The sequence below is a fragment of the Microcaecilia unicolor genome, chromosome 11 (genome assembly GCF_901765095.1).
Source record: "Microcaecilia unicolor chromosome 11, aMicUni1.1, whole genome shotgun sequence".
Classification (NCBI taxonomy): Eukaryota; Metazoa; Chordata; class Amphibia; order Gymnophiona; family Siphonopidae; genus Microcaecilia; species Microcaecilia unicolor.
In genome coordinates this window covers 191,604,901-191,627,331 of record NC_044041.1, presented here as the reverse complement: position 1 = coordinate 191,627,331, position 22,431 = coordinate 191,604,901, and the positions used below count along the sequence as shown (strand labels likewise).

Here is a 22,431-nt window from a genome sequence, read left to right as displayed (position 1 = left end):
ATCTGTCCTGCTGAAGGTCTGAAGATTACTTCTTAGATGGGAACAACTTGAAAGCTAAGGCTTGGGAATTATCTTTGAAAAGAGAGAATCTATAGAGGGAGTCATCTGTGCAGACAGAAAGAGAGGCAATAAACTTGAATCTATCAAAGTTAAATAACTGGACAAAGAGGAAGAGGTCAGCTAGAAGAAATCATTGTTAATTAATTACTCCTACGTCTTGCCCCATCCTTGGCCACCTTTAAATCTAGACTGAAAGCCCACCTCTTTAACATTGCTTTTGACTCGCCTCCACCTACCCTCCTCTCTTCCTTCCCGATCACATTAATTGATTTGATTTGCTTACTTTATTTATTTTTTCGTCTATTAGATTGTAAGCTCTTTGAGCAGGGACTGTCTTTCTTCTATGTTTGTGCAGCGCTGCGTATGCCTTGTAGCGCTATAGAAATGCTAAATAGTAGTAGTAGTACTCACAATTTAGGAGATACTAGGTGATCTGGAAGCATCTTCTGCAGCAGAAAAACCCGGTGCCGCGTGATACCAACCCATTACATAAAACAGGCCTCAAACACTAAAAAAACTACATTTGTGCTGCCTGAGCTAGAACTGATGTTGTCCCATATCTCTAAAATGGTCCAAAATGTCTGCGGAAACCTTTATACTCAAAAGAATACAACAGTTGGCACAACACTCAACCATCCTCACATGTCCAAAATAAAACTCAACCTCTCCCTGGCGTAGTCTCATTCGGAAAAAGAGTACGTATGGCACATCAGGTATCTGGGCACTGATGCACAAGTAACCCCAAACCTTAGTGGCATTTTGGATATTTGGGGCTTAGCACCACAGAAATAGGGCCTGTTCTTACTGGATTTCTGGGTCTGGTGTCCGGGGGTCTTTTATCTGAAGCTACTGCAGCTCTCAGCTCTCCTCAGGTAAGGCTATCTCTTCCATCACCTCCCACAAACCAAGGAAGAGCTGCTCCCTCCCCCGTTATCTTCCAATACTGATAATTGTACCTTTCCTTGTGCTTCTCTGTCGGGCTTGTGCAGACCTCCATTGATTCTTCTATAGCTCTCCATCCAGGAAGTTCAAGCCTTTTCTCCTTCTCTTTATCTTTTCTCACTTTATGCCTTTCTTTTTCCTTCTCTTCTTTCTGGGGCCCAGAAGAGTCTAAAACAAACATTATGCCATGATGTTACTCCTCAACCTTGCTTCTGCAATTTGAAAATAGGAAGGAAAAAAAATCAACAGTAGCCTAAATGCCAAGTCAACATCCCAAATCGCGCACCGGGGCACTCTCTGCTCTCTCGAAAAGGATCATTAGGAAGGGAGAATGGAGAAGGAAACCATCTTAGCACTAATTCAGAGACTGTCTCCACACATGCTTTTGGGTCCATTACACTCAAAAAATACAAAGTCTAGGGGACACTCCATAAAGTTACGTGGTAATACTTTTAATCCCATTAGAAGGAAATATTTTGACTCAATAAATAGTTAAGCTTTAGAACTCGTTATCGGAGGATGTAATAACAGAGGTTAGCCTATCAGGGTTTTAAAAAAATGTTTGGACAGTTCCTGGAGGAAAAGTCTATAATCTGCTATTAAGATAGACATGGGGAAAACCACTACTTATCCCTGAGACTGATAGCATAGAATTTTGCTACTCTTTGGGATTCTGCCAGGTTCTTGTGACCTGGATCAGCCACTGTCTGAAGCAGGATACTGGGCTAGATGGACCATCGGTCTGACCCAGTATGGCTTTTCTTATGTTCTTATAGATGTGGCTCCAGTTAGAAGCCATATCCCAAGTCATGCTCTTGTGGCTCCCGTGTCCATTTGAATAGACTGGCATTTGGTCATGTTGGTTTCCTATTATTTTTTTTGTTACATTTGTACCCTGCGCTTTCCCACTCATGGCATAATCAATGCAGCTTACATGGGGCAATGGAGGGTTAAGTGACTTGCCCAGAGTCACAAGGAGCTGCCTGTGCCTGAAGTGGGAATCGAACTCAGTTCCCCAGGACCAAAGTCCACCACCCTAACCATTAGGCTACTCCTCCACTTTCAACTGAGATAGGATTTTATAAATCAAGGACTGGATTTACTAACCTGCATTTCCCACAAATGCTCTATAGAGGAACTTGAAAACAGGGCTCAGAGTTCTCGTGAAACTTCAATTAGAATTTCCATCTGGGGAATCTAGGTGGATTCTCTACTGTCATTCCTGCAACACTCATTCAAGGTGTCAGGCAACAGCAGTCTGAGTCTTTGATTCTTAGCTCTGGGCCTGTTGTAACTTAAGTGTAAGAGCTCAGACACACCCAAGAACTGTCCTATCAGGGAGGGGTAGAGCTTCAAGCTCTAATCATCTTCTTAATTATTTCATACTTGCTGATCATAAGAAGAACCCCTGAACAAGGAAAGCTTGAACTGGTTGCCTTCGTGGACCACTATCAGGAAGTTTCAGTAGTCCAAGTTTGATTGTACTTTGCCTACCCAATTTAAAGATTCACCAAGTTTAAGCAGGAGACGTGGTCTGGTATGATTAGGCCTGGCTTCTAATCTTGGCTGTTCCATCTATTTTTCAGAAGCTTCTTCACTTCCCTATGAACCCAATTCGTTTTAACCCTGGCTTTTCTACTCCTCTTCCTCTGACTTTGAGAAAGTCACTTTATCCCTTAGGCCTTCCAGTACAGTGGAATAGAACTGATTTATTATTTAAATCCCCATCTCAATGATCTGCTCTCTAGTACACTATTTGAGCCAATCCTGTTTAATTCAATCACTCCATCCATGGTACTACATGACATATAGCGAAGGTGACACCAAGGATGTTCAGGCAAGTAGTTCACATCAGCAGTTTTATCGAACGTATGCAAGTCCATTGCATCCTTTCAATAAAACTGCTGATGTGAACTACTTGCGTTCTTTGGACATTTTGCTTTGACATCATCCTTGGTGTCACCTTCACTATGACGCCTACTTGTTTCGACTTGTGCAAAGGTTTTTGTGCTTGACGACTACATGACATATCCCAGAATACCCTGAAATTGGAGTTTTAAAAACGAGCAAAGGTGTCTACAATCTCAGAGCTCATTATTATTATTACTATAATAATAATAATAATAATAAATATGCTAAGACGGTATTATTCAGAGCCAGTGGATTAAGTTAATTAGCTATCCTTCAGCTTGATGAACACTCCCCTATATTTTGGGGTGAAAAATCACCGTATTTCAGGGTAGAAATAAATTGCAACCAGTCTAAGGCAACTGTTGTTTTTTTGCTCGCAGCCTGTTGCAAAGTCTTCCACACCCTCATTTCTCAAAGATAGACCCTTCCCATTTTTGAACAGGTGGCTTTCAGCTCCAAAGACAGGACTTCTTTCTCAGGGAGGAGCACAGAGGTTACGTTTCAACTCCACGGTCTCTCTCACCCAGCAGTCGTTTCCAGTTCTTGATAAGGATTTTGGCCATGGCCACAACCTCCTCATCGGAACAGTGTTTGCGCACCGCGTTGACAGTTACTCCAATTCTTGTGCTCTGAAAACAAAAACAAAAAAAAACCTGTTTTGTTCTTAAGAAACAAAAGATGACAGCTAGCTAAAATACACACTTCCCTGTAATTTATCCAGTTGCAAACTATGCCAAAATATTTCACAGGACCCCACAGTCATCCACAAAGGAAAGATATTCAACATAAAGGGATCTTTCACTTGCTCATCTTCCAATGTGGTATATATCATTCAGTGTAAAAAATGTAATGAAGGATGCTATATTGGAGAAACAGGCCAGATGCTTAAGACAAGATTCAATTTACATAGACATCACATGAACAATACAGCCAGTAGGGCTCCCACCCCTGTTGGTCAGCATTTTATAGGACCAGGACACTGTACCAGTGACTTCACAGTGAGAATCCTGAAAGGTAACTTTAAAACCATACAAGAACGTAAGACCTTTGAAGTCAGAATGATTGAATATTTTAACACCCAACAGAAAGGACTTAACAAGGATCTGGGGTTCCTAACCCATTATAAACCATAAAGCTGTATGTCTCTGTTGATCACCCCACCCCTCACCTATCCACACCCATCCTGTTAGAATATCAATCATATGCTTTGATGTCCCCATACATACCTCCGACCCACCCCCATCCTCCCACCCTGTCAGACTGTCATAGTAATGTTTGAATGTTTTCACTTATATACACTGTCAGCTATCACATTTGCTTATTTCCGATCTGACGAAGAAGGGCGACCTTCGAAAGCTAATCAAGAAATGTATTAAGTTATGTCCAATAAAAAAGGTATCATCTTATTTTCTTTTCCATGTTTTATTTTGTTTGATTTCTATTGATAACCTTAAGAGTGGACTAACACGGCTACCACACTCCACTACATGAAGAAAGGGGAAAGGGAACAGGACCTCAGTTAATCAACAGGGATCATTCTGAATTTTTTTTTTGCAACTGCCACAAATGAACGAAAGCAACCTAAGGTTTTAGCGAGATGATAAGACCTGGCAAGCCTAACAAGACACATGCTGGAAACTCCAGTTTTATCTCTAGACCTCACTTCTTGTTAAGGTCGGCAGTTGACTCCATTTTATACTGATAAAGTAACTGTTCCCTCCAACTTCCAAGTGCCTCTAAGCTGTGCAAGAGTCCTCTGCCAGTGTTTCTGCTGACAGGGGTGGGGGTGGGGGGGGGGGTGCTTTCATATCACAAGACTAAAAGTACAGCTTAGAGCTGCTTAGAGGGAACGCAGCTGACAGACTGACCCGGATCAGTTTTCACTATGTTACATGCACGGAGTTACAGTTCTTGCTTCTCCTAAGGAATCCGAAGAGCTGCAAGTCAGGGAAAAAGCAGGACCAGTTCAGCCTTCTGGAGGCCAAAAAAAATGATTGTGTTGACAGCCCTACTTCCAACTTAATAGTCACAATCGGTCAGTCACAGTAAACCAAATAAATGAAAAGTGGAGAAGAACAAAGATTGCAACAATCACGACTGTGGAACCAACTAGTTAAAAAATATATAAAATCATAGAAAAATACACATATTCAAGTAAAGTATTTATTAAATGATATAAACTCTAAAAATACACATGATAAACAACCAGTTCCCGGTAGAGCATGGATGCGTTTATGTGGAATATCATAGAACCCAGCTGTGTTTGCAATTACTTTTGGCATCTTTCAGCATCTTCAGATTGCGCAGCGTCTCATTGCCATTTTGTGCACTTATCTCAAGACCTCTGATGCAGGCGGTTTTGCCAAAACATGGACTGGGTAGGGTCTGTCCAATAAATTTGAGGTGGTGCCCCCTATCTTGAAGGCTTTTGTTTCTTTGCTCTTAAACAACTTAATTTAAAAATGACCTGGCAGAACCATGTTTCGGCAAATCTGTGACTGCATCAGGGGTATTTTTAAATAAACATGTATTGATCCAAAATATAAAGATACACATTATCTTACATAGAACAATCAAAAACCATCATAAAAAGTACATGCAGTAAAAATATAAAACACATGAAAAATATATACCTAAAAAGGAGAAAATCAAAAAAAAAAAAGAAGACAAATCAGACAATGGAATTATTTAATCTAGTAGATATGATGTATCTGGATTTTCAAAAGACTTTTGACAAAGTACCTCATAATAGACTCCAGAGAAATTGGAGAGTCATGACATAGGCGGTAGTATTCTATTGTGGATTAAAAACCGGTTAAAAGATAGAAAACAGAGAGCAGGGTTAAATGGAGATGGGTTGATAGTAGGGTTCCCCAGGGGTCTGTGCTGCTTTTTAACATATTTATAAATGATCTAGAGATGGGAGTAACTAGTGTTTAAATACCTCAGTGGCATTAATATACAGGAGGTGAGCGTTTTCCAAATGAAGGAAAACGTTGGAATGAGAGGGAATTAGGATGAAGTTAAGAGGAAACAGGCTTAGGAGGAATCTAAGAAAATACTCGTTCACAGAAAGGGTGGTGGATGCGTGGAATGGCCTCCTGATGGAGGTTGTGGAAACGAGGACTGTGTCGGAATTTGTGGGAAAGGCACGTGGGATCCCTTAGGAAAAGGAGGAGCTAGCGGTTACTGAAGAAAAGCAGACTGGATAGGCCATTTGGCCCTTATCTGCTGTCATGATTCTATGTTTCTATCTTCCACATATACATCAAATGTAAAAACCCTCAATGCATCCAAAAAATGGAATCACTTCTCAACACAATAAAAAACAATTACTCCACCATAACCACACCATACTGTTCTCTTCCCGTCTCACAAAATCTGAAAATTCTTGGAGTTACCATCGATCGAAACCTCACACTCGATGCACACGTGAAGAATACAAAAAAAAGATGTTCCACTCCATGTGGAAACTCAAAAGAGTTAAACCTTACTTCCCGAGATACATCTTCCGGACCTTGGTACAGTCAATGGTAATAAGTCATCTGGACTACTGCAACGCACTGTACGCTGGCTGCAAGCTGGCTGCAAAGAACAGACTATCAAAAAACTCCAAACAGCCCAGAATACCGCAGCCAGACTCATATTTGGAAAAACTAAATACGAAAGTGCAAAACCCCTAAGAGAGAAACTTCACCGGCTCCCACTCAAGGAACGCATTGCATTCAAGGTCTGCACGATTGTTCACAAAATCATCCACGCAGATGCCCCAATTAACATGCTAAACCTTGTGGACCCGCCTCCCAGAAACGCCATAAGATCAGCCCGCAAATTTCTCAATCTACACTTCCCCAGTTGTAAAGGACTAAAATAGAAGCTGACACACGCCACCACCTTCTCCTACATGAGCACGCAGCTGTGGAATGCACTACCTACAGCCCTGAAATCCATTGACGAAATAACTAACTTTCGCAAATCTCTGAAGACACACCTCTTCAACAAGGCCTACAAAGAGAACCCATAACTCTACAAAACTACCTCACCAACCCACCCAGTTATTAAAGGCCACCTTCTACACTATCCTGCTTAACACCTTCCTTCTCTTTTCCCTTACTTTATCTCTTTACATTACTAATTGTAATTGTACAGATACTAATTATATCTAATATCCTGGAATGAGCATGTCATAACAAAACTCTGTAAGACACATTGAGCCTGCAAAAAGGTGGGAAAATGTGGGATACAAATGCAATAAATAAAAACTGTGGTTTCTGCTTTTCTTAGAGAAACTGGAACTCCAAGTCCAAAGATGCTTAGTCAAGCTTTTCCCGGTGGGAAGGACATTCTAGGTTAGAACAAGGGGGTAGACTGGGAAGCAACATAAGGAAATATTTTATTCAAAGAAAGAGTGATGGATTCCTTGAACAACCTCTCACTGGAGGCAAAAAAAACTGCTGAGAGGTCAAGAAAGCCTGGGATAAGCATAGAAAAGTTTTGTGCTATTTGCTTTCAAATAGTGCTTTGCCTTGAACTAAGACCGTCAAAGGTGAACAACACGTTTGAGTAAATAAATAAAGAGGGAAATGATGATAAAGCCAGAGATCATGTGAGGTCTCCTACAGTACTGAAACGGGAAGGAAATGGTAGATTAGACTGGCCTGAAGGTCCTTAACTAACCTGTTTAAACATTAAGAAGTGCGATTGAAGTGCAACTTGTGTAATTGATAGGATTCTATAAATTGTGCATGTGACATGGCAACACACCCTTGGCCCACCCATGCTCTGTCCATATGTACACCCCTCCCCCTTGCAGATACACACTAAGTGCTGGATTCAGTAAATGACACTCAAAAATAGTCGCCGAAAAAAATCAGCACTGAACAGTATTCTATAACGAGCATTCGGAGATCGATGACCTTTAAAAGACTAGTGCAGTGGCATAGCTACGTGGGGGCAGGGGGGCCTGGGCCTCCGTAGATTTCACCCTGATGACGACCCTCTCGACCCCCCCTCCCGCCACCAACCCGCCGTCGCCTGCCTTTGCTGGCGGGGGACCCTAACCCCCGCCAGCTGAGGTCCTCTTCTTCTCACAAAAGGCTATCTTCTGTTTCTGACGTCCTGCACGTACAACAAACAGAAGGAAGCCTTTTGTGAGAAGAGGACCTCGGCTGGTGGAGGTTGGGATCTCCCACCAGCAAATATAGGCGACGGCGGGTTGGCGGCAGGAGGGGGGGGGTCGAGAGGGTCGGCGGCGCCGGGGGGGGGGGCTAAAATGTGCCCCCTCACCTCGGGCTCTGGACCATCCTCCCGCCGAAGCCTGGCTACGCCCCTGGCGCAGTGGTTCCCAAACCTGGTCCTGGAGGCACCCCAGCCAGCCAGGTTATCCACAATGAATATTAATGAGAGCGATTTCAGCGTAGTGGAGGCAGTGCATGCAAATCCCTCTTATGAATATTCATTGTGGATATCCTGAAAAACCTGACTGGCTGGGGTGCCTCCAGGACCAGGTTCGGAAACCACTGGAATAGCATGTATCGCGGCATCCGCGCTTAGTTTTGGGTGTGAGGAGTTCCACCCGCTGAAACCAGGTGCAAATCTCAGTGCACAAGCTGACAGTGTAAACTCCAAGATGGAAAAACAAATAAAGCAGATCAGTAGAAGAAAAACAAATTTATTGAACGAAAACCAAATAATCAAATCAGCCCCACACAGGCCGTGTTTCGCCCAGCAGGGCTGCGTCAGGGGCTACACAGTTTTCTTTTATTGTCAATGTTAAGTAAATATATGTACTGGTGTAAAAAATGTATAGAAGTCTTCTAAAATATAATTTAAAAAACAGTCAAATACTGAAAAAAGTGATGACATGAAATTCGTCAAACACTCTAGGAACTCCGTAGGCCTATTTGGTTTTCGTTCAATAAATTTATGTTTTTCTTCTACTGATCTGCTTTGTTTGTTTTTCCACCTTGGAGTTGGCAGATCGCCTGCCAAGTTGAGAGTGCATAACACTGCGTGCATTTTATGGGAACACCCCGGATCTGCCTATGCCCATCTGCAGATCCACCTGGAAACACTTAGGGGCCCTTATACTAAGCAGTGGTAAGCTCAGCGGAGGTTTGTCATATGGCAATCCAGAAATACCGCCGGCCCAATGCGGGTGCCAGCAGTGGCTCCACCCCCAGCATGTGGCATTTCCACAGGGAGTTACCCAGCAGTAATAGGGCATCGCGGTTACTGCCAGGTTAGCCTGGGAGCCCTTACCGCCACCTCAATGGGTGGCAGTAAGTGTTCCCCTCGAATGGCCACGCGGTAAGTGCAATCTTTTTGGGGGGATTTTTACTCACTGCAGTAAAAAGGGCCTGAATAAAAAAAAAAATTGAAATGGTGCAAAGAAAAGCTACGAGAATGGTACGGGATTTGCGTTACAAGACGTATGAGGAGAGACTTGCGGACCTGAACATGTATACCCTGGAGGAAAGGAGAAACAGGGGTGATATGATACAGACGTTCAAATATTTGAAAGGTATTAAACGAACCTTTTCCCTAGATGGGAAGGCAGTAGAATTAGAGGACATGAAATGAGATTGAAGGGGGGCTGACTCAAGAAAATTTTCAGGAAGTATTTTTTCATGGAGAGGGTGGTGGATATGTGGAATGCCCTCCCGCGGGAGGTGGTGGAGATGAAAACGGTAACGGAATTCAAACATGCGTGGGATAAACATAAAGGAATCCTGTTCAGAAGCAATGGATCCACAGAAGCTTAGTAGAGATTGGGTGGCAGAGCCGGTGGGGAGGCGGGGCTAGTGCTGGGCAGACTTCTACGGTCTGTGCCCTGAAAATGGCAGATACAAATCAAAGTCAGGTATACACATAAAGCAGCACATATGAGTTTATCTTGTTGGGCAGACTGGATGGACTGTACAGGTCTTTCTCTGCCGTCATCTACTATGTTACCACGTATATGTAGCAAAAATGGCCACGGCTGCTAGCGCTGGGCCCCTCAGTAAAAGGGCCCCTTAGGTGCTATTCTATAAACAATTTTTAGCACCATATATAGAATTTTCTTGTAAGCAAATTTAGCACAAACTTTACAGAATAGCACTTCACACTTACACATGTAAATGCCAATTACTGGCAACAATGATGCACATAAATGCTAAAATTCTATAACCTACATGTCAGCTTATAGAATTGCTTTATGTGCATAAACAGTGGTAGTACCCTGAGACTACCACTAGGGGTCAACGTGTGCCCAACAGGGCAGGAGAGACTGGGGAGATTGGGGATTGCTCCTGCCCCACCAAGGAAATTCTCAACAGTTCTGGGGGGGGGGGGGGGGGAGTGAGAGGTTTTTCTTGGAGTCCAGAGTCCCCAGGGGAATGGCCCCTTTAAACTGGTACTAGAAGCATCGGGCCACGGATTTGTGGCTCAGTGTTCCCCGAGAAAGCTAGCACAGCTTGCAAAGTTGAACACAATCTGTATTTTTTTGAATTGCGTAACAATGAGGTGTTTTGTATCTTATTTTTATGTGAATAACATGCAACAATGCACAATTTTGCCATGTAATGTAGGTTAAGAGGCAAATGCACATTATCCCTTAATGCAGAGAGATCACTCCTGCCCCCTGAAGATCCACAAATGGAGTAAGGGGTGGGTTGGAGGGAGCCTCAGAGGGGAGCCACAAGCCCACGGGAGCTCTTTTTAAATTTATAAATTGTGGGATTTTTTTCAGAAGGGAGGGATATATATATATTTGCTTTTCACTTATCTTTTTTTAATCAATTTTGTTTGTTGTTTCTTTTGTAATTCAAATACATTATTTTTATTTATTTTTATTTACTGCATTTATACCCCCACATTTTCCCGCCTGGAGTAGGTTCAATGTGGCTTACAGGTTACTTAGGGAAAACAGGTTACGTGGTAAAGAGCAGTGTGAAGTGACGAGATTTATGGGAAACAGATGGTATTGGGTTTTGTGGAGTGATGGAAAAAGTTCTGATTAGGCTGAGATCATGGTTCTGGAGTGCTGATCGACTGTCTGCTAGAACTACTTGGGTTCAACAGGGAAGAATGATCTAAAAAACTGGGCTTTCAGATGTTTTCTGAACTGTAAGCAATTGTTCGTGGATTTTAGATCTTTAGGTAGGATGTTCCAGATTTTGGTGCAGATATAAGTGAAGCAAGTTGTGTATGTGGTTTTGTATTTCAGTCCTTGGCAACTGGGGAAGTGGAGAGTGAGATAGGATCTCGTGCTATTGGTTGCGTTGCGCAGTGGTAGGTTTATTAGGTCGATCATGTATTCTGGGGAGAGGCCTACTATTCTGTAGGTCAGTGAGCAGATCTTGAAGAATATTCGTGCTTTGATGGGTAGCCAGTGTAGTTTTTTGAAGCAGTGGTTTTGCGTTTTCAAAACAGTTTTTTGCCATAGATGAGTCTTGCTGCTGTGTTTTGTGTTGTTTGTAGTTTTTTGAGGGTTTGTTCCTTGCATCCTGCATAAATTGCATTACAATAGTCTGCTTGGGCAAGGGATATGGTCTGTACTAGGGTGTGGAAGACGTCCCGTGGAAAATAGTTTTTTATGCGTTTGAGTTTCCACATGGTGTGGAACATCTTCTTTGTGGTAATTGCTACCTGTTGGTTGAAGGTTAACTTGCAATCTATGGTTATTCCTAGGATCTTCAGATCTTCTACTATAAGGAGGTTCGTTCTCATGGCATGTATGGTGATGGAGCATTCGGTCTTATATGGTGATGTGAGTATGAAGCGGGATGTTGTTTACCTATTCAGTTTCACCTTGAAGGCTGATGCCCAGGATTCCATGGTATGTAAGCTGTCTGCGATTTTGGTAGTGATTTCGGATGGATCATTCTTGAAGGGGATGAAGATTGTGCCGTCATCGGCATAAATGAAGGGGTTGAAACCCTGTTTGGATAGTGACCGTGCTAGCGGGACCATCATAAGGTTGAAGAGTATTGGTGAAAGTGGGGAGCCTTGGGGGACTCCACATTCTGCTTTCCACGGGGGGGGGGGGGGGGGGGGGGGGAATCATAGAATTTGTCTTCATGTGATAGGATCTGGAGGTCATAAATCCTCTGAACCAGTATTCTTTGTAGTATAATGTGATCAACCATGCTGAATGTATTAGACATGTCAAACTGTAGTAAAAGAATATTTTTACCTGTTGAGACTTGCTGTTTGAATTTGGCTAAGAGTGTAGTCAGTACCGTTTCCGTGCTGTGATGAGATCTAAACCCTGATTTGGATTCATGTAGTATAGAGAATTTGTTTATGAAGTCTGTTTGCTGATTGGCCACAATGCCTTTCATTATTTTGGTCGTTAGTGGTATAGATGCTACTGGTCTGTAATTCAAGGTCTCTTTAATGTTTTTCATGATATCCTTTGGAATGAGCATTATGTTGCTCTTTTCTATTGGGAACCAGTCTTCTCGGAACATGAAGTTTGGGTGTGTGGTGAGTTGGTCAATGAAGCGGTTAGGAGGTGTCTTCATAATGTAGTTGGGATACGTGTCTAGTACGCAATATGCGGTGGAAAAGTTTCTTATTGCTTGTGCCACTATTTTGTTGGAGGGTAGGGAGAAAGTTGTCCATGTCCTGCCTACTGGTAATCCTTCTGGGGGATTGTCTAGCTCGTCTAATAAAGTTTCAAAGTTCGTGTCATCCTGTGGTAGATTTTTCCTTAGGTTGAGGAGCTTCTCTTTGAAGTATCTGGTCAATTCATGTGCTGGTGGGGGGTGGAGGGATCATAGTTTGCTGTTATCAAAGGTTTGGTGTTTAGGAGGTTGTCTATAAGCTTGTAGAGTTTCTTCATGTCTTTGTAGAATTTCTTTTTTGCTTTTCTTATTTTGTTCTTATATTTATTCCGCGCTTCCGTCCACACGATTTTGGTGTGGTCATTCTTATTTTTCTTCCATGTTCATTCTTGTCTTCTGCATTGGGCTTTGAGTTCTTTCAGTTCTTCATTGTACCATGGACCTACTTTTCTTTTTTTATGTTAGTTTGGTTGATATGGGGGCTATTTCATCCAGTACTGTGGTGCATCTGTTGTCCCATTCTTTTAGGAAATCTGTGGAGTCCGTTTGTGGAGACCACTGATTTTCATATATTACTAACCAAAATTTAGTTGCATCAAATTTCCCTCATGATTTGTATGTGGTTTGCGTTTGTATAGGGCAAGTCCCTCGTTCTTTCCAATAGAGAGTCATGTCTAGTCTGAATGGGTCAAACCAAGTAGTTTCTGTCCATCTCAGATTTTGTATTGTGATTTCCTGGTTTGCAGAAAATCTGTATGCTAGAAGATCTAGTGCTTGACCCTTGGTATGTGTTGAGGACACTGATGATCTCTGGAAGTTCCAAAAGGTGGAGGAATTCAGTGCATTCTTTATGTTTTCGTCTGGTCTTCTAGGTGTAGATTAATGTCTCCTATTATTAATGTGTTGGAGTTAGCTAAGAGATAAAGTCCATGAAGTTGGATTGGGCCGCTTTCCAGTTTCCTGGTGGTCTGTAAAATAGTATGTAGTGCAGGTGGTTGTGTAAGGTATTATCTCTAATTCTAATCGAGGCGATTTTCAGCTGTGGTGTTATGGATTCCGCAATAAGTTCCACTGTGAAAAAGGATCTGTAGATTACTGCAATGCCCCCTCCCATTTCTGGTCCAGTGTAGGGTTTTGTAACCTGGAGGGCATAGGTCTAGGATTATAGGGTCTTCTCTGTCATGGATCCAAGTTTCGTTGAGGAAGACTAGTCTGAGGTCTTCGTCCATTATCCAGTCTTGGATTGTTTCGGTCTTGTTAACCACTGATCTGGTGTTGATGTATCCCACTGGTATAGGTAGGTAAGAGTCTACTGTCGTGGATCTGGTAATTTTCACTAGGTACCGCCTGTTTGAATCTCTAACATGATTGGTTCCCTTTTTTGCCATTTGCAGTGTTTGGGTTGTTGTTGGTTGTGTTTTTTCGTCTGTGTTTGTGGTTAAATTACTGTCTGTTTGTAGGAATTCTACTTTGATGATGGCCGATGTTTTTTGTTGGGTGAGTTGGAATGCACAGCATTGGTATTTTGTTGTTGTCTCTTAGTGTTAGGGCTCCTGTGGTGGATAGTAGCATTAGGATAGATATGCCTACTAAGAGTCTTGTGATGAGCATTCTGCTTCTGTCGGGTTGAAGGGGAGTTGATAGTTGCTTTGGTGCTTACCTTTTATTGTTTGATTGCTGGGTTAGCAGTTGTGTGCTTCTATGGTTGTCATAGTGATTTTGATGTGTTGTGGTCGTGTATTCAGCCTCTTAGTTTGTGGTTACGGGATCCTACAGGCTTAAAGGGTTTTTTTTTGTTTGTTTTTTTCTTAGGGGGGTGTGGGTGTGAGGGGATATTGCAGAGTTGTTTTCCTAATCAGGTGTTTTCAGAAGAGTTCTTCTCTAAGTTTGATCATCCTAGATAATTAGATGTATTTGTTTGGGTGTGTGGGAGGGAAGTTGGCATTAGCCGCTGCACAGGCAGTCAATTAAAGAAGCCAGTCTCTGGTCCTTCTTTTCTCTTCTGTGGGGCAGTCTGCGGCAGGGCTTGCTGCTCTCAGTGGGTTTGTGCTGTTGGGATGTTGTGGTGGTTGCGGTTCTTTCCCGGTATGTAAATGCAGCATGAGATCAGAAGGGAAGGTGTGGTGTCAACCGTACCTTTCTGGGATTAAGGGCAATGGTATAGCGGCCAGAATTCAGTGTGGTGTTACTTCCTGTCCATTGAGTCCCAGATTCCTCTGACGACTCCTCGCTCTACTCCACCGCCTGTTCTCTCTGGTCGTGCTGTTGAGCCATCTCAATCCTTATTGTGGTCAGCAAGGTCGCAGGTGCCTGCCCAGTCCACACATTGGCAACTGCTCCAGGTCATAGCTTCTGGGTGGACGGAGGGGGGGGGCAAGTCCAGGCACGATCGCGTTCACTGCTTACTGCTTTGGTCCGGGTAGGCTGTCTGCCTGTGTCATAGGGACGAGGAGCCTGTAACAATCTGAAGGACGGCTTGCTTCCTGGTTCCTTCCTTCTCTCCAAGAACCTGGTACTTATCGGTCTATGTGTGGTCGAGTGTTTCCGACGACTCCGCTTTCATCACCCGGCCTACTCCTTTCTCCAGTTCGGACCGATAATAAAATGTAACAAAACAAATGACAAACAAAACAAAACAAATCATCTCTAAAACTAATACACCCACTACTATGTACATTGTTAAAGAATGAGGGGAAGCTCTCCTCCTCTCACTGAGATGCCTTCCCCTCCCAGTCCTATCCATTTTCCCATGTTCCCCTCCTTACCTGCAGTAACTGAAGGGTCATTGAATAGCTGTTAAGTTCCTTTAGCAAATCAAGGGCTCCTTCCTATCATACAAGAGAGAGAGAGAGAGAGGGGGGGGGGGGGTCAATAGTGACAGAGAATCTATTACTCTTGGGGGATGGGATAGTTAGTTGTCAGGATTCATACAGTATAAGAGCAAGGCTAATTTGGATGGTCCGTTTTAACGTTGCACACCATTTTGAACAGAGACTTACTCTGTAGTGCTATATAAGAAATTAAATTACAATTAACTTCCTTGAAAACCAGATCCTCAGAGACCACTTGCATTAAGCTATGCTAGTGGTGCCTAAACCTGCTTTATTGATCCCAGAGCCAATCGAGATTAGTTGCACAAATTGGAGACCCAGTATATGCTAATCTACCTCCTGCATATCCTGTAAACCAGACTGGCTGATGGGTCAATGGGCAAAGTACAATGGAGAATGCAGAGAGTGGAGGAGTGGCCTAGTGGTTAGGGTAGTGGACTTTGGTCCTGGGGAACTGAGGAACTGAGTTCGATTCCCACTTCAGGCACAGGCAGCTCCTTGTGACTCTGGGCAAGTCATTTAACCCTCCAATGCCCCATGTAAGCCGCATTGAGCCTGCCGTGAGTGGGAAAGCGCAGGGTAAAAATGTAACAAAACAAACTACAACAGTGTGTCTCAAGCCATTCCCAGAGTACCCCACCCAAGTTGGTTGGACTTGGGTATGCCGTGGAAGCAGCCTACACAAGACCTGAGTAAGAGAGGGAAGAGTTGTGCTAAGGATGCCTTGAAAAGAAGTGCCAACCCCCTTCCAGCCCTGAGGCTAGCACGGGGCATTGGCACCCACTTGGGGAGAGGTGGAGGCAGGAGAGATCACCACGGGACTAAAAGAGGTTGGGGAACGCTAGACTCATAGATACTCCGATGAATATATGAGGAATCAGCAGACCCAGTGCACAGCGGAAACTGCTATTGCTTGATCCTAGCTCATATGCTCTGACCCTGGCCAAGTCACTCAACCCTCCACTGCCTCACGTACACAAACCTAGGGGCCCTTTTACCAAGCAGCGATAGGGCTACTGCGCAGGTAGCGTGCGGCTAAACAGCGCCACCACCGGCTGGACATGCCCAGGTGCCCAACATTAGTTCTGAGTTTGCTGCGTGCCGTTTCCAATACTAGAGAATCATTTTTATTTTCTAGTGCAGGGGGCGGGGAGTAGACATTCCTGGTGGTAATTAGGCAGCAGGGCCGCCGAGAGGGGGGTCAGGGGGGCAAAATTCCCCGGGTCTCCAAGGGGGGCCCGGTGCCGGGGTTAGGTGGCCGGCGCTGCAGTTCCCGGTCTCACCTGCCTGCCTCCTCGGCTCCGGGCCCCCTGCATTCAATGCGGCAGTCGCAGATTGCCTCTCCTCTGGCCTTCCCTCCCTGTGTCCCGCCCTCGCGGAAACCGGAAGTTACATCAGACGAGGGCAGGACAAAGGGAGGGAAGGCCAGAGGAGAGGCAATCTGCGACTGCCGCATTGAATGCAGGTGGCCCGGAGCCATGGAGGCAGGCAGGTGAGACCGCGGACTGCAGGGGTGGGAGGTGGCAGCGGTGGGGGGAGCAGCAGGGGTAGCAGCGGGGGGGGGGGGGCAGAGGCGGGGCGGCCTTGCTCCAGGCCCCAGCCTAGTCTCTCGGCGGCCCTGTCAGACAGTGCGGGCACATTGCCGTGTGCCTGCCTGATTACCATCGGGTTAGCATGTGAGCCCTTACCACCTTCTAAACAGCTGGCGGTGAGGGCTCAGGCAGTAAATGGCCGCACGCTAATTTCGATATTAGCGCACTGCCATTAATGACTCCAATTCAAAAAAATGCCTTTTTCCCAATGCGGTAAAAAGTGACCTTGGTGTGCAGCAATTCCACACGCTAACAACTACCGCGGACCACTTTTTACCGTCGTACTGGGTAAAAGGGTCTCTTAGATTGTGACAGTGGCGTAGCCACAGGTGGGCCTAGGGATCAGGCCCAGCCAACAGTAGCGCACGTATTAGCGGTAGCAGGTGGGGATCCCGAGCTCCGCCAGCTGAAGACTTTCCCCCTGATGGTAACGAAAACGCTACTCTCCATGATACCGGCACCTGCACATGCCTGCTGCAGACTGCCAAGGTGGAAAGAAGCGTTTTCCCACCAGCTGAGATTTTTTTTTTGGTTGTGGGTGAAAGGGAAAACACTTGGTGCCCACCCACTTCTTGTCTAGGCCCACCCAAAATCTGTTGTCTGGCTACGCCCCTGGATTGTGAGCCCAATAGGGACAGAGAAAGTATCTGTATATAATATTTATTTTCTAAATTCTGTTGCTCTGTCTTATCTATCTGGTTCATCTTGGCTTACACCAGGCTGTCTGTTAACATGCTTATTGTGTATTGGGTTGAAATCGTAATGGAACATCGCATCCTGTACCTTGTACTGCTGCTTGAATATTTTTTACTGCTGTAATTGTCTAGTTCCTACGTTCCACTTATTCTTGCTGTGCACCACCTTGCCAGAGAATGTGGTAAAGGCGGTTAGCTTAGCGGAGTTTTTAAAAGGTTTGGACGGCTTCCTAAAGGAAAAGTCCATAGACCGTTATTAAATGGACTTGGGGAAAATCCACTATTTCTGGGATAAGCAGTATAAAATGTTTTGTACATTTTGGGGATCTTGCCAGGTATCTCTGTGACCTGGATTGGCCACTGTTGGAAACAGGATGCTGGGCTCAATGGACCTTTGGTCTTTCCCAGTATGGCAATACTTATGTACTTTACCCCTTAGCCCATCATCTCTCTGCCCTAATGAAAAGCCACATTGGTTTGTAGCACCAGTAAGATAGTAAACTTCCCTGTTTCCAATTAGGGTGATGCTACCTCCTTCTGTTTTGCCGTTAGCACTGGTGTGCAAAAGCACTGAGCTTTCAGCACCCAGATCTTTAATTGCACGTATCTCTCTCTCTCATTATATTAACCCACAGTGCCCTGAGAGCTGCTGCAGACAACCGATATCTCCAGAACCTAGTTCCAACAGGTTATCTCCAAGACTTTGCCTATGGCGGAATTCGCTCTAAATTGCTATTCAACCTAAAAGGCAAAGCACCACCCAATGAGGGAAACAAACAATCCAAGCAAGGCAAGGGAAATTTGGCATTTCCAAGGATCTGGCTAGCAGAACACTTTTTCCTTTGGCAATTCAGGGCTCTACGCCTCCCTCTAAGAAAAACTGCACCTATTTTTAGTACCCAGTTAGCAGCTGTAGGATAATTCTCTGTTCTCAGGCACAAGGCACAGCTACGTTTTCAAAAATGTTACATGGGGGAGAGGGGGACAATTTACCATCAACAATGATGGAGTGAGCAGCTACCTAAAATTGTATTTTTAAATGGAGCGGTTCAGTTCAATTTTGCAAGCCAAACTTTGGAACTGTTTGCACTGCTTTGCAAATCATCAAGCGACACTGGGGGTCTCCGCAAGAAACCCTCAGCCAGGCTGTTAACATCATCAGGACATTCTGATTGCGTTCCCATTCTCTCGTTTTCACCCCAATGCTGTCTGACCCCTGTTTTTTTTTTTTTTTTAGGAACGTATCAGGATAGGGCTTAGCCAGGACACAGTACCATAGTGTGGTAATAGCACAATGTTAAGCTGACGATCCAGATTTACACCAAAAGCAAGAGCTATACCTAATTTAAAAACTGACAAGTCTCATTTACTGACAAAAAGTCACAACAAAGTCATATGGAAAAATTAAACATTAAGCCATATTTCATAAATAACATTGCTAGATTCACCACACTGAGCTGTAAGACACTCTGCTTCTCAACATATTCTGAGTCAAAAGGACCAGGCTAGGGTAGTCCTGGGCAGGGGCGTAGCTACGGGGGGCCACGGGGGCCTGGGCCCCTGCAAATTTCATCCGGGCCCCTAGTTTGCCTGGCGGGGGTCCCCAACCCCCGCCAGCCAAAGCGTTCTTCAGCGCCGGCCTCCAGCGCAGCCGCGTTCGCTGCCTGCCGCCTGCTCTTCTTTCTTCTTGCTCCTCCTGTGTCAGCGTGCACAGGAGGAAAAAGAAGAGCAGGGAGCGGGCAGCGAACGCGGCTGTGCCGGAGACTGGCGCTGAAGAAGGCTTCAGCTGGCGAGGGTTGGGGACCCCTGCCAGTAAAGTATTTGTTTGCGAGGGGAAGCGGCGAGGAAGCGAGGCAGTGGGGGGGAGGCGAGGCGGGGGGCGAGGAGGCGAGGCGTGGCAGCACTCAAAATGTGCCCCAACCTCGAGCTTTGGCCCCCTCCCACCGTGCGGTCTGGCTACGCCCCTGATCCTGGGTTACCCCTGCAGCATCCGATCATTCCAAGCTAGGCAGGATTTTAAAAAAAGAGAGATTTGTTGGAGGTAAAAGCAGGAAACGCTCAGCCTGCCCCTTTTAGCATGCAGCTTTGTTGACAAATACCTGTTTATAAGAATTCATTCATTGCTTCCTCAATCTGGTTGATTCTGGACATTGTAAGTGCATTGTGCTCCGCTCAGAAGCGTAATGATGAGCGGAATGCAAGAGAAATAAATGAAATTAAGTGGTCGTTATCAAGGGTGATGACAACCAATCCCATTGTCACTTTATTTTCTGGCGGTTCAAAATGTATTTTATATATTTCAAACTACTGTACCTGCGCCAGGCACTTTACAGATTATACAAGTGAAATTCATAATTCAGTTTTCAACTACAATCGCATTCCCCTAGGACTCCCACTTTCATTGATATTTGGAATTAGGTTTCACCCCTCTAAACCGAATTAGGATTTGACCAGGAGCAAGTTCCTCCTGTGTGTAATGGATCTCCCCTTTGCAGCTGGGCTCAGGTCACAGGATTTTATTTTTTTTTTTAACTCAGTGCAGCTTTCCTATGGCAAAGTCCTCCACCAAGGTTAAAGATTAACAAGAGAGGGAAAAAAAAAATAAAACAATGACTTGTCCCAAGGCTAGAATCTAACTACCAGCCTCCCCCACCCCCCTGCTGATTTACCTTTCCTAACAAAAGTAACTTGCAATGCTGTTACTCTTATACTACTGTGTGTGCATAGGAAAACACAGTCAGGAAGGGCTTCTAACTGGGCTTGCCCCGCCCCCTTAACACCCCACACTGTCCAGGTATCACCTGGTCCCCGCCTCCTGCAGCATTTTCATTCCTCAGTATAATATGAAGTTGTCTCAGATTACAAAGAGGCTCATTCTGTTGACACTACGAAGTCCAAGTTTAGCTTTCTTCTGTGTGAGAATATTGACATATTTTATAAACAGGGGCATTTTTTTTCTCCTTCTTTGCACAACATATGGATGCTTATCCGGATCTCCACCCCCCTAAACTGGCCTTGGATCCTTTCAGCAAACTCTCTCCCCCACCCCTTGCGCTCCCCCCCCCCCTCTCCATAGCAGCGAAAGAGTCAGGAATAGCCCTCCCGATCAGGTTTCCCAGCCCCCTAAGCCCATGCCAAGCACCTGTTGAGTGCATTTGCACACTCACATGCAGACCGAGTCCCCTGCCCTCCCCTACAAAAGCCGAACCCACACTTTCACCCTCCATGGTGCAGCAGCCGCAGCACTACAGGAGTGCCCAGGTCCAGAAGCCCTGCAGGCGCGAGCGATCGCCAACAGCTGGACGCCGCCTCTGCATGCCAGAAGCGCTGGGTCACAGGCCAAGCCACTTTCTCGCCTCGCACGGAAGTCGAGGGCACGTTGATCGCTGCTTACCAAGTTCTTTTTGGAGCGGGACACCATCTTATCCAGCTTTTTGGCGATCTTGAGCAGGTCCTCCTCTCTTCCCATGGTCGACCTCCACTTCCAGGCTCCTCGGTGCACACTCCGATGTTTTGGGGCTTTTTTTTTGCAAGGACCCGAGAGACAGGAGCAGATAGAGGGGGATCGGTTCGTCTTCCCCCACTTCGGTTCCAGATGCTGACAGCCTGGCAGACGGAAGTGGAAAAAAAAGAGAGAGAGAGAGAGAGACATACACAAGAAAGCAAGAGAAGGGGCGTGACTCTTCCATGCAGCTACAAACTTCTACCAGGGCAAGTGGCCGGCTATATATAGGGCTGAAGGGGACCGAGCCATGCACAGATTTCACTGCCCGCACGCTGCGTGTGGAGGGGTTTCCTCTTGTTCCGGTTGGAGTGGTCGTCCCCAGTCTGCCGAGCTTCTGCAACAGGTGATGGCTGCTGCCATAGGAGCCAGCTCTGTGGGTGCTTGAGGACCTGCAGTATTGACCCAAATCTTTGACTGTCTCCAGAGAGGACCTGCAGTATTGACCCAAATCTTTGACCGTCGCCAGGGAGAGGTGATTTCTGTTGGGTTTAGCACCCCCCAATAATTTTTAAAAGTTGGCTCCTATGCCTGCTGCTACCCCTTCTCACATTTGTGCCCCATCAGAACTGACAACCTAGTGGAAATGCTCTGACGGGTCAGAACAAGACATGGGGGCAGGTAGGGGGGTAAGGGTGGAAGGGTACTCTGAGAATCTGCTGGAAAGATCATGACCTGAAATCTTACATAAGTATTGCCATACTGGGACAGACCAAAGGTCCATCAAGCCCAGCATCCTGTTTCCAACAGTGGCCAATACCTGGCAAGATCCCCCAAAAAGTACAAAACATTTTATGCTGCTTATCCCAGAAATATTTTCCCCAAGTACAATTTAATAATGGTCTATAAACTTTTCCTTTAGGAAGCCGTCCAAAACTTTTTAAAACTCTGCTAAGCTAACCGCCTTTCCCACATTTTCAGGCAATGAATTCCAGAGTTGAATTACACCTTGAGTGAAGAAATATTTTCTCTGATTTGTTTTAAATTTACTACATTGTAGTTTCATCGCATGCCCCCTAGTCCTAGTATTTTTGGAAAGCGTAAACAGACACTTCACATCCACCTGTTCCACTCCACTCATTATTTTATAGACCTCCATCATATCTCCCCTCAGCCGTCTTTTCTCCAAGCTGAGGAGCCCTAGCCGCTTTAGCCTTTCCTCATAGGGAAGTCATCCCATCCCCTTTATCATTTTCATCGCCCTTCCCCTTCAAAGTTGACGTTGCAATAAAATGGGCAGTGTATAAAATGACATCAGCCTGGCTACAGATCCTATGAATGGTGTAGCTGTGATATTTTTTATTGATTACTAGCTGGATGTTAGAAGCTGCTGTCTTTCCCTAAGCA

General features: G+C 45.0%; 1 protein-coding gene across 2 annotated transcripts in view; it reads right to left on the bottom strand.

The window, feature by feature from the left end:
- The window catches only part of TCEA3 (transcription elongation factor A3), a 43,324-nt gene extending 22,078 nt beyond the window's left edge, over positions 1-21,246 (bottom strand). Inside the window, exons 1-4 of one of the 2 annotated variants that reach the window (XM_030218730.1) lie at positions 20,977-21,246; positions 15,230-15,292; positions 3,437-3,542; positions 1,017-1,170 (exon numbers count right to left, since the gene is read on the bottom strand). In XM_030218730.1, coding sequence (XP_030074590.1) covers positions 1,017-1,170; positions 3,437-3,542; positions 15,230-15,292; positions 20,977-21,234 — 581 coding nt within the window. In that variant the 5' untranslated portion in view covers positions 21,235-21,246. The remainder of the gene's footprint in view (positions 1-1,016; positions 1,171-3,436; positions 3,543-15,229; positions 15,293-20,976) is intronic. The other variant, XM_030218729.1, reaches the window with a different exon arrangement.
- Positions 21,247-22,431: the final 1,185 nt, after the last annotated feature.